Source organism: Mandrillus leucophaeus, unplaced genomic scaffold (assembly GCF_000951045.1).
Source record: "Mandrillus leucophaeus isolate KB7577 unplaced genomic scaffold, Mleu.le_1.0 Scaffold460, whole genome shotgun sequence".
Taxonomy (NCBI): Eukaryota; Metazoa; Chordata; class Mammalia; order Primates; family Cercopithecidae; genus Mandrillus; species Mandrillus leucophaeus.
The window spans coordinates 969,623-982,807 of NW_012104921.1; the positions used below are offsets into that span (position 1 = coordinate 969,623).

Below are 13,185 nucleotides of genomic sequence, written 5' to 3' on the forward strand. Positions count from 1 at the left end.
GAAGAGTGTTTTCCAACTTGGTTCCATTCTCCCCATCACTTTCAGGTACACCAATCAAACATAGATTTGGTCTTTTCACATCGTCCCATATTTCTTGGAGGCTTTCTTTGTTTCTTTTTACTTTTTTCTCTAAACTTCTCTTCTCGCTTCATTTCATTCATTTGATCTTTAATCACTGATACTCTTTCTTCCACTTGATCGAAATGGCTACTGAAAGTTGTGCATGCGTCACGTAGTTCTCGTGCCATGGTTTTCAGCTCCATCAGGTCATTTAAGGTCTTCTCTACACTGTTTATTCTAGTTAGCCATTCGTCTCATCTTTTTTTGAGGCTTTTAGCTTCCTTGCAGCGGGTTCAAACATCCTCCTTTAGCTCGGAGAAGCTTCTTATTACCGACTTTCTGAAGCCTACTTCTGTCAACTCGTCAAAGTCATTGTCTGTCCAGCTTTGTTCCGTTGCTGGCAGGAGCTGCAATCCTTTGGAGGAGAAAGAGTGCTCTGGTTCTTAGAATTTTCAGCTTTTCTGCTCTGTTTTCTCCCCATCTTTGTGGTTTTATCTACCTTCAGTCTTTGATGATGGTGACCTATAGATGTAGTTTTGGTGTGGATGTCCTTTTTGTTGATGTTGATGCTATTCCTTTCTGTTCGTTAGTTTTCCTTCTAACAGGTCCCTCAGGTCTAACAGGTCTGTTGGAGTTTGCTGGAGGTCCACTCCAGACCCTGTTTGCCTGGGTATCACCAGCAGAGGCAAAAGAACAAAAAGAACAGCAAATATTGCAGAACAACAAATATTGCTACCTAATCATTCCTCTGGAAGCTTTGTCTCAGAGGGGCACCTGGGTGTATGACGTGTCAGTTAGCCCCTACTGGAAGTTGTCTCCAAGTTAGGCTACACGGGGGTCAGGGACCCACTTGAGGAGGCAAGTGTGTCCATTCTCAGAGCTCAAACACCATGCTAGGAGAACCACTACTCTCTTCAGAGCTGTCAGACAGGGACGTTTAAGTCTGCAGAAGTTTCTGCTGCCTTTTGTTCAGAAGCATAGCTATCTTTCATTTGCGAGGCACTATTCTTAGCACCTCATATTAAGTCATTTGATCCTTACAATAACCTGTAGAAGCAGTAATAAAATTCCCATTCAAGAAGAAAAAATTGAGGTATAAAAAAGTTAATTGTCCAAAGTTATACATAAATATGTGGCAGAACCAAGATTAAAACTAAGCAGTCTGACTTCAGAGGCAGTGCTTTTAAGCAATATGTTTTAATTGTATCACAGCGAGAAGAGAGTGAGTGGAACTAGATTCTATCACTTGAAATTCCCTGTAGTGCAGAACATGGGTAGCCTCAGGTGATAAATAGGCAATTTAAAGACTAGAGAGTTACAATAAATGGTTGGAATGACAAAAGTATAGTATGTTATATTTCACTCTATTACTGTTTTTCCTACAGACCCCTCATATTATAATAGGGCAAGAAAGTGACTTTACTGCATCCTCTCAGTTTCCCATCCTCGTATCTAAACTTCACTTTGCACAAAAATCATCCATATAGGAAGAAAGTAAAAATAGCACAACTGTGGAAAACTATTTTAAACAATAACAGCTACATCTGGGAAGAAGCCTAGATTTAAAAAACTCTAACAAAATAAAAGATATTGAAGAGAAACATCTTTAAACACTTAAGTTTTATTAACTAGAATTTCTAGTGAAGTACTATTTCCATGGTGATGACACAGCTCATTCAAAATAAAAGTTAACTTGCTAGCAAAATTCCTGCTTTAAAAGTAGGAAAGCATGTTATTACTGAAGTATTGATGGAATACTTAAAACACAAAATAATGAAGGAATAAAAGATGTTAAGAATTCTGAGAAATAATTTAATAGCAAGGATATTTCCATTGTTTGCGTAATAGCAAGGCAAATAAAGGTAATTTCAATCTTTGAAGTTAGGAAATTAAAACATTCTGTGCTGTACTCAATCATGTTAAAGCAACTGAACATTTATACACAAATAAAAGACAACAGAATTAGTTTTAACATGGTAAAGTCTAATCTGTTTCCATTGACAGTCACATTTTGCTAACTTAGAAGATAGGACAAAGGTGCCCCAAATCACTACATATAAATAAATCCCATCAGGAAATGCTAAAAACATTGAGAAGCCTTCGGCAGTCTTGTTTTCCTTTCCCAAGTTAAGAGCACATCAGTAGAGCAGAGAGAGTTAATGTTAACAAAATAATCTCTGGATAATATAGGCAATACCTATTTATGCCGACTTGTAGTTCACAGGCAAAGCAAAATAAAAATATCTTTTATTTTGGCAAGAATTTAACCAACAATCAAATTAACCAACAAGAGAAATAAAATACAAGGGAGAATCTATTTAAAACTGGGAACACATATAAATACTTCCTGATAACGATGGAATTGAACAGAATTAAGGGATGTGAGGAAGAGGAAAGGAAACTCCCACTGGCTTCACCAACATCTTCCACGGCTTTGGCTACTATCCTTTCTCCACATTAAAGCAATGTCCCATCAGTCATTTGAAGATGAGCACCTATGTTGTCTCATCCTTGCACACAATCTTAGGGAGGATTCTCATCTCCAAAAAGAAGTATTTTCTTTGGAGAAAATCTTCATCTTAGGAGTTAAATAGTTTGGGGAATAGGGTTGACACCAATGAGAGAAGAAATGATAAAGAAAATGTTTAATGCACACAAATACATTTGTGTGTATTTTCTCTAGAGCAGGCAAATATTCCTCCTGCAAATCACAATTATTTCTTTCATACTTAAGATTTTAATTGTAAAACAAAAGCTATGAGTTTCATCACCTTTTGCCAAAGGCAGGTAAAAGACAAAATATGATAATATATTAAATAGAAGACAGAATTCTAAGACAGGAATAAGGATCATTGTCTTCATAAGATAGATCAACAGACTAATATATCAGGGTTTCAATATCTATAATAGTTTCAATTGGATTTAGGGAAAATTAAAGCATTATGAGAAAAATTTATTTTTCAAAGCTCATTCCTAAAACTAATTTCCGTAAGAGAAAATGTTAAAGACCAGGTACCTAAGCAAAAGGGAATTTAAAACTTATTTTTACTTTTCCTAAATGCTTCAAAACCAGTTTCTGTTCAACATTTGATAAAGTGGTGATAATGCCTCTAACGACAATTTACAGAAGCTCCTAGAGACTGTAATTCTATTTCTTACAGAGAAATCAATTATGCACAACAATTAACAATTTTCTACCCTCAAAGAGCATGGATAACTATGGAACTCAATGAGAAGAGATCAGAAGCTTTATTCTAGAGAACAAGTTACACATCAGATGCTATTTGACATCCATCCCTCTACAACAGATACATACATACGAAGATGGGCTTGTAGCTAAAATGATGTAAATGTGTATTTGTAATGGCACAGCTCTCCTGAGTGGCTGAAGAAACAAAATTCCCAGTCACGGTGATGATATGTGGTTTTAATCCATCTAACAATTTAAATCCAAATATTTTCTGCTTTACAGTCATCCGGTTTCTTTGGTTCACATAAATCAGTCTCTCAAATGAAACATAAGTAGAGCAAGGATTAAAACATATTTGTTAGGAAGAAACAGAAAGACTCAGCCTTCCACTGATGCTTTCAAATTGTGTGCAAAGTCAACAGTCACTAATATAATTTTACAATTTCACAATACTACAACTTGTTATTTAAAAAAAAGGGTTCTTTAACCTCAGAGAATTTCACCATGGAAAATGTCTGGAAGCAAAAGTATCCCAGTAGAAATAAACAGCCCTAATAGCCCAGACTGTGGTACCCACTGTTTGTCACTCAAAGTAACCAAAGGCTTTTTGAGAAATGGATGCATCCAGGTCTGAGGCAGAAAATGAACATGATTAGCTTAGGATATTTTTCACACCAGGAAGCAAATAAACTATCAAAGACTGATGGGGTTATGTCAAGAAGGTATCAAGACCAACATGACAGGCCAAAAATGAGATAATTCAAGCATCAAAATAAATGACTGTAACAGTGTAAAAACATCTCAAATATAAAAATCTGTTAGTTCATAAAATGATACTAAAACAAATGACTTCATTGATTGCCTCTGCAAATTACTAGGGTACTCACTAATTCTGAAAATTGACAAATGAAGACAATCAAGCATTTGTCCTAAGTAGGTGATAAAAAAAAAAAAACTTCTTTATATAAGCATGTTGGCTAAAAAGATGGAGGAGGAATAACAGTATCAGAAAATCACCATTTGCCATCAGTAATTAAAACAAAGAGGGAATAATTATCAGTGACATTTAAACCTTTAGGTAAAAGATTTATGGAGAACCCTTAATGGATGGATCATGCTGACAATACCTGAACCTACTGATCAATCTGTTCACTAACATTAGGACAAACAGACATTGTGTACCACCTGATGTAATAAAACAGAAACTAAAGAATAAAACAGAAACTAAAGAACACTGCTAGTAAAGTGGCCTTGACAAAGAATTGAATGAGATCTAATCAATTTCCACAATCAATTAGTTTAAAGGAAGTATTGGGAATACAAAAGGATATAATCAGCCAAATGCCAAAATGTAGAAAATTCTATAGAAAAAGGACCTAATTCTTTCGATCAAAAAATGGCAATTAAAAAGAAGCGAGGAGGGAGGAACTGAGAGATTTAAGAGATATATCAACTAATGCCATGTATAGATGTATTTCTGGATCCTTATTTGAACAAGCCAATTGTAAAGAAGCATCTTTGAAACAATGAATACAGAGCGGGTATTTTACCAGGAAATTATCACTAATTTTGTCGGGTAAGATTATAACTTTAAAAAATAGATACATGCTGAAGTATTCATCCTTAGAACATATAATACCAGGGAAGCTGAACAATGTAAATATGAGTTCATTACAGTATTCTCTGTATTTGTGTTATTTGAAATATTCCCTAGTAAAAGTTTTAAAAATTTCATTCATAACAGTACCAAAAAAATGAAGTACAACCCACAATTGTTTTGCTCATCCATACTGGATAAGGAACAATAAATACTATGACCAAGAAAAAAAAATCTTTATTATTTTATGCCACTGAGGTTAGAGGGTTAGACTAAGTAGCACAACCTAACCTATCTTAATTCAGAGGCCAAGGTATTCTTTACAGCATCAGCAATATATTTGGGAAGCTTGTTCATTTTTATTAAAGCAGAGCTGTTTACAACCCTAGGACTCATAAGCTGGAACCCTTCCACCCACCAGATACACTGCTGGCAATATGCAAACATTTCTACCAGTCTTCATGTGATAATTTCAGCTCATAAGCAATTCATTCAATCTCTAAAAGTAGTAAAGAATTTGGGCCTTATGATTTAGAATTGCACTGTCCAATACAGTTGCCAGTAGTCACAGGTGGCTACTGAGTACCTTCAATGTGGTTAGTCTGAATTGAGATGCGATGTAAATGTAAAATATATAATTTATAAGACTTAAATATAAAAAGAAAAAACATCTAATATCTTAAATTGATTATATAATTATTAATTGATTATATGATCCTATATTATGCTGAAATGCAAATATTTTGAATATATTTGATTATATAAAATATAGTATTAAATCTTTGTAAAATGTTCCATTATAAATATACACAAATGTTACGCAACTAGAATATAAGGCAAAAAAATAAAAACTATAGCAGCTAAAGTTAGATCAGCAAATAGTACATACTTTTTCTCCCTTAGATTAAATAAAAATTCAGTCCAAGTTCAGACACAGCAACAAATATGGAGATATACTGAAACAGTGCTATTTTTAAAAAGTGAATGAAATCAGGGATATCTTCTGGGCTTTTACATAGCCTACAGACCTTCAGTAGATACTTCCTATCAAGTACAGTAAAATATGTATTTGCTTGGATTAAATGAGTAAAAGTTTACATTACACTTTTGACTTTTAGGCAAATGCTTGAAATTAGGCTACATAGTGCTGACCAAGAGGTTTTGTGTTAATAAAGATTAGAGGATCAATAGAATGTTAACCCTGGACTCAAAGCATCAATCTTGAACTATATCTAGGCATCTGTTACACTGCAATTATACATGTTTAAGGAAATAGGTGTTCCTGAAATGCTTCTCTTATAACCTTAGCTAGGTGCATTAGCTCATGCCTGTAATCCCAGCACTTTGGAAGGCTGAGGCGTGTGGATCACCTGAGGTCAGCAGTTCCAGAGCAGCCTGGTTAACATGGCAAAACCCCATCTCTGTTAAACATACAAAAACTAGCCGGGCACGGTTGCACACGCCTGTAGTCCCAGCTATTCAGGAGGCTGAGGCAGGAGAATCACTTGAACCTGGGAGGCGAAGGTTGCAGTGAGCCGAGATCGTACCACTGCACTCTAGCTAGGGTGACAGGGTGAGACTCCATCTCAAAAAAATAAATAAATAAATAAAATAAAAAATAAAATGCTTTTCTTACAATCTTTTAAAAAAATATGTATTTGTTTGGAAACCACTTCTTTTTTTTTTAATTCTTGACCGGAAAAAAAGGTAAACTTTAATTAAAGTCCCTATGTATATTAGTATAACTTCCGATTTAATGTTTCAAATAATAAGAGTCAGTGGCAGAGGGTAAAAGGTTCAAAAAGAGAATCTAAGATTTGAAAAAACAAAGGCCAAGTAAAACACAGAGATAAAATAATGTCCATCCCTTTGACTGAAGTCAACAGTTCTCCAGCTGAACAATCAAATTCACCCCTCCTGCAACCAAGATATAATAAAAAAGAATCAGGGCTTCTAATTACTGATTTTGCTTCTTATATCCCAATAAAAAGAGATGGGTACTGCGAAGTTTTTTGTTGTTGTTGTTTTGTTTTGTTTTTTTTTTACCAGAAGAGTGCACTTCCCGTTTAAAATGAGAAAACTTATCTTTCTGACACAGAGGGAAGCTGTGTGAATTTTCATAGTTGTTTCTAAGGTCTAACATATAAACAATTATCAATGGTGCAGATTTTCAGGCAAAGACATTTAATACAAAAAGTAAATTGCAATTGTAAGTTAACATTTACTATCTAGTTACTCCATCTTGTGGAGGCAAAGGGTATAATTATTAAGTGTTTTAAAAGCTCTGAGGACCTTCAAAAGTAGCAGGTTTAACAATCAACAAAAATGTGTGTGATTATAATTTATGACATCTCAGTTACAGTTTGTTCACATCCAGAAACTACATTAGGATTAATGAACAGAATTAAGTCATGTTAAGTTGTACAGTTAATTATAACCAACCTCTTCAAAGATTCCCAACTTTTTATGTGAAGATTAAACAAAAACAACTCTACCATCTACTTTCACCACCTTTCATTTTTAAAAGGATATTTTTCACTTCAAATAGTAGGAAATAAAAATTAGTATAAAGGCCAGTATAAAAACACATTTCATAGTCTTTTTTATTCTCATCTCATTCTGAAATAGTGAAAACCTCATCAAGGACCAGTATTATCCTTGTTTGGTTTTAGGGAGTCTCTGCCCTAAGTTTTATTTCCCAATTTCCTCTTCTGACAATGGAGACTGAGTCTACTCTTTTCATGTTGCAATTATTTGTACATGTGTCTTATCTCCTGTACTCAAAGCACCCTGTACGTTAAATTCCTCCATCCAGGGGAGTGAAGAGGGAGCCCTGGGACTCTTAAAATTCAGGAATTGGAAAGGATCCCTAGACAACTCAGTGTTTTTAGATTGCCTTAACACCACCACTGGCAGGTGTGATGAGGTACCCCGAATCTGTATGCTATGCTCTTATTAAGACGCTCGCCCCTTGCTCCCATCCAACAGTAAGGGCCCCACCAACCAAATATGATTTGAGACTACCAATACTATCCTATTAATGCCCATTAATCCCTGTACAACTCTTTAACTCCCAAGCCCACTGAGACCCCATCTCCTATTCTTACCCTACTCTTGAAATACTGTCATCACTTCTGGAACCCACACTCAGTCATCAGCAAAATCTCCTATTCTGAACATCCTCTCTAAACTTTCCCCATTCTTTCTTGCTCTAATTGAACTCCAACTGGCTAACCCCTGCAGCCTTCTCAAATGGGAACATGATTTTTTTGTTTGTTTGTTTAACCTCTCACAGCTCATACCACTGGATCTGAGACTGGAATTAGGCGTCTTCCTTGCTACTCCCAGACTCTTTACTTGCCCTCTTTCCTAAAACTACTCTAGCCCTGAAACTCATATCATCAGCTTACTGTAACCATGGCTCTCAATTGGGTAATTTTGCCTCTTTCTGCCACCTGGGGTATAATTGGCGATGTGTGAAGACGTTTTGGTTGTCACAACTGAGGAAGTTCCACCGGAACCTAGAGAGTCAAGGCCAGGAATGATGCTAAGCATCCTACTATGCACAGGACAGCTCCCCCTGCCCCCCAACAAAGAATGATCAGGTTCACAATGTCAATAATGCCAAGGTTGAGAAATCCTGGCCTACCCTGCTCACTAATGCCACCTGCAGGACACTCTTATCTCCTGCATCATTAACTTTGCTCTTTGGATCATTCCCATTAGTATACAAACATATTGTAATTTCCCTCATTTAAAAATATTTTCCGTCCGGGCGCAGTGGCTCATGCTTGTAATCTCAGCATTTTGGGAGGCTGAGGACCAGACTTTTTTCCTGAACTCCAGACTCATGTAACTACCTACTCAACGTTTACATTCTGATATCTTAATGGGCATCTCACTCTTTTTCGAGACAGGGTCTTTACTCTGTCACCCAGGCGGGAGCACAGTGGTGTGATCACAGTTCACTGTAGTAGCCTCAACCTGCTGGGGATCAACTGATCCTCCCACCTCAGTCTCTTGAGTAGGTGTGACACTACAACTCACTAATTTTTATTTTTTGTAAAGATGGTGCTTCCTTATGTTGACAGGCTGGTCTTGAACTCCTGGGCCCAAGTGATCCTCCTGCCTTGGCCTCCCAAAGTGCTGAGAGTACGGGTATGAGCCACTATGCCTGGCTGGCATCTCACATTTAACATATCCAAAACTAAACATCTGATCTTCCCTGGGGAAACTGCCTTTTTCATCCCACTAAACAACAATGTCTTGCCATTTGCAAAGGCTAAAACCTTGGAGTCATCTTTGAGTTCTCTCTCTCTCTACATCTACCTCCCACATCTAACTCATCAGCAAATCCTATACTTTACAGTCAGTATCAAAATCACAGCACTTACCATTTCTGTTATGGTATAAGCCACTATCATCTCAGCTAAGATAACTGCAACAGCCTCCTAACTGACCTCCTTGTTCTTCCTGTGCCCCCAAGGAGTCCATTTTCAATATAACAGCTAGAGTGACAGTCTTAAAATGTATACCAGAATCCTATGTGGTTCCCCATTTCCATCAAATTAAAATCAATGTCCTTTCAATGGCCTTTACAATAATGATACAATTACATACTATAATCCCTAGAGTTCTGTATTATATTGCTTCCTGGGTCCTATTCAACCTTTTCTCCTTCTCTTCTCCCCCTGCCTCACTTCATTGTAGCCATCTGGCTGCCTTGCCACTTTCCAAACATATCAGGCATCCTTCTGCTTATGTTCTTTTCCCACATAGCTATATAATTCACTACCTTACCTCCTTTAGATCTTTACTCAAATGTCACTTTATCAGTGAGGTTTTCCCTGTTTTAAAATTTCACTCCTGTTCACCATTATCTACTTTACTGTCCTTCAGGGTATATTCCACCTTGTGAAATGCTGCAAGTTTATTTTATTTATTGCCTGTTTCCCCTACTAGAATGTAAGCTCTAGAAAGACAGGAAAGCTATTGTTTTTGTTACTACTGAAGCCAGGGTTTAGAAAGTGTGTTAAAGAGTAGGCACTCAAATATTGGTAGAATTGAATTCCTCCTCTCCCAACTCTTACTTGACCTCCTAAAGCCAGCTTCCATGTTCTACTACGTAGGGTTTAATCCAAGAGTCCCTTTGATTCTTCCTGCCCTCTGTACTGAACTAAAGCTGACTGCTATTTCTTTCACACTCATCCTAGAGTCATGGCATAGGAGAACTGCCAATTTCCATCAGTAATCCTAAATCTGATTTATTTAAATAAACACTTTTGAGCCAATATCCAGGTTTTAAAGAAATAAACCAAATCATCTACTGCATGTCTTTCATTTCCTTTTTCTTTTTTAAGACTAGGTCTTGCTCTGTCACCCAGGCAGGAGTGCAGTGGCACAATCTTGGCTCATTGCAACCTCCACCTCGGTTCAAGCAATTCTCAAGCCTCAGCCACCCAAATAGTTGGGATTACACGCATGTGCCACCACGCTTGGCTAATTTTTGTATTTTCAATAGAGACAGGGTTTCGCCACGCTGGCCAGGCTGGTCTTTAGCTCCTGGTCTCATGTGATCCACCTGCCTTGGCCTCCCAAAGTGCTGGGATTATAGGCATGAGCCACTACACTCAGTATTTCATTTCCTGTTTATATGACATTTTGGGCAATCTTTACAATCATGATATGATTATATAGTATAATCCCTAGAGTCCTGAGCTAGGAGTTAGTAAACTACAGTATTAGTTTTAACAAAGCCAATGATTTGAGTTCAAATTCTTTAATGTCTATCTATCAAATAGAGACTATTCTGGCCCTATTACATAGTGTCTCATAGAGAAATCATTCGTGTAGCTATTTTCTTTTCATTGCCTTTGAAGATTGAAGCTGTGTTTTATTCACCTGTATATGTCACATGCTAAACACAACATTTACCAGCTAAATTTACATATGCATAAATACAAATTTTTGCTATAAACATAAAATCAGATACGTGGGATTACTTCAGAAAACACATGGTATAACATAAAAAATACTATTTGTTTTTTTTAACATAAAATGAGGTTTAACTGATTGCCACAGAAAAGGGAGAAATTGTAGCTTTTCTCTTAAGGGAGAACACATTTATTTACTTATTCAGTTTGAAAATTAAAAATAAAACATGATAGTCCATTTTCTTCCATTGTTTTCTTTTCCTTCTTTTCCATGGCCAACAAAACCACTACTTTACCCTATAAAGATCATAAATTTGAAACTTTAAACTTCAATGGTTCACTATTTTCCAGCATCCACGCCCAGTAATACCAAATCCCATCACTTGTTTTGTTCATAGGTCTCAGTTCCATCCTTCTCATTTTTGTTTCTGTAGCCATGATGTTAATTTTAAATTAAGGGGAATACTGCATGTTACTACATTTCAGTAATAAGTGCTGTATTTAGTCTCTTACCAGTACATCATGCACCAATGCTTGATATGTCCAAGTATGATGTAAAGGAGTTGCCAAATCTATGTTTCTGTCAACAAGGACTAATAAGGGCCTTTGGAAGCTGTAAATATACATTAAAAAAAACAATTACATAACTCTTGATACCAGTGTATACATTTAAAATATTCTACTACTTTCCAGTATATGACATTTTGATATGAATAATAGTATGCTAATATTGACAATTCATAATACTTTTTTAGTATATGTGCTGCTGAAGCAAGCACCACAATACTTTGCTTTTTGTTGAGACAGGGTCTTGCTCTGTCACCTAGGCTGGAGTGTAGTGGCGCAATCATAGCTAACTGCAGCCTTGAACTCCTGGGCTCAAGCAATCCTCCTGCCTCGGCTTCTGGAGTAGCTGGGACTACAGGCGTGCACCACCACACACCTGGCTATTTTTAAACATTTTTATAGAGGTGGGGGAGGCTGGCTTTTAAAAAACAAATTTAACATTGTCACACAATTACAGTGATGCTTTGGACTACTTAGAGCTTGTGTATGATGCCAGATTACAAATTTTACTTAGGAAACTTTTTTTTTTTTTTTTGAGACTCTGTCACTCAGGTTGAACTGTAGTGGCACAATCACAGGTCACTGCAGCCTTGACCTCCCAGGCTCAAGTAATCCTCCCACCTGAGCCTCCGAATTAGTTGAGACTCCAGGTGTACACCACCACTCTTGGCTAATTAAAAAAATTTTTTTTTAGAGATGGGGGCATCTAACCGCATTGACCAGGTTGATCTTGAACTCCTAGGCTCAAGTGATCCTCCCACCTTGGCCTCCCAAAGTACTAGGATTACAGGCGTGAGTTATCATGCCCTGCCAGAAACTTTAAGGAAAAAACTCTATGTAAATATTTCTATAGAATAAATTGTGTAGTTAGCAAAACAATAAGCTGCTTCTATTTAGATGCTTTTGACATTTTTGTAAAAAAGGCAGTAAGGAATAGTTATTGTCAGCTTCAGGGAAAACAAAGAGAGTAGGAGCTTATAAATTTACACAAATGTTTGACAGTTTCATAAATTATAATTTTTTTCCCTATAAACACAAACTCAAAAAAGCAGACCCTGGAGTAGAGCCCCAAAAAACTCTATACCACTATAATATACAAAATGAAAACATAATGCCATAATGGTACCTAATTATATTATTATCCCCTTAACAGAGAAGGCATATGACACCTCGTGTACTGTTACTCCATTATTACAATTTAGATGTGAAATAAATTACTACCAAAAGCAAACTGAGGCACAGTCATCTGGTTACCATGTGTCTACATTAGTTTTAGAGATCTGCTTTAGAGGCACTATCATATCAAGAGTGCACACCACTTTTCAAAAGGCATCACTATCTGTTTACATGTTTCCTTTTGCCATAGACTCCTCATTATTTTAGTGACTCATTACACTGTTCTGGGTATAGGACAGTGGACTTGCCTAACTGCATTGACTCTGGGATAAAAAGTCAGAGTGGCACCCTCGCAATCTACTATGATTTATTACACCAGAGCTAGACGGAAGGTAAGGGAGGATGGCCTACCGCAGAGTTTCTTAACCCTAGCACTACTGACATTTGGGGCTGGATAATTTCTTGTTATAGGGGGTTGTGGTGTGCATTATAGGATGTTTAGCAGCATCCTACAATGTATACTACAAGATTCTAGTAACACCTACTAGTTATGACAACCAAACATGTCTCCAGACATTACCAAATGGCTATGGGTGGGCAAAAACTGCTCTCAGTTGAAAATCACCAGCCTACGGTTGGATTCAAATGTATTTAACAATAGTCCAGCAAGGTTGTGACCACTAATGAAAATGATTAAGAAATACATCCAACAAGTTGAGAAA

The 13,185-nt window shown here is 36.7% G+C and overlaps 1 protein-coding gene across 5 annotated transcripts in view; it reads right to left on the bottom strand.

Moving 5' to 3' along the window:
• SCFD1 (sec1 family domain containing 1) overlaps nucleotides 1-13,185 on the bottom strand; it is a 113,033-nt gene that overhangs the window by 70,455 nt on the left and 29,393 nt on the right. For all 5 annotated transcript variants that reach the window (XM_011994762.1, XM_011994763.1, XM_011994767.1 and 2 more), the window contains one exon: nucleotides 11,294-11,393. In XM_011994762.1, the coding sequence (XP_011850152.1) occupies nucleotides 11,294-11,393 (100 nt within the window). The remainder of the gene's footprint in view (nucleotides 1-11,293; nucleotides 11,394-13,185) is intronic.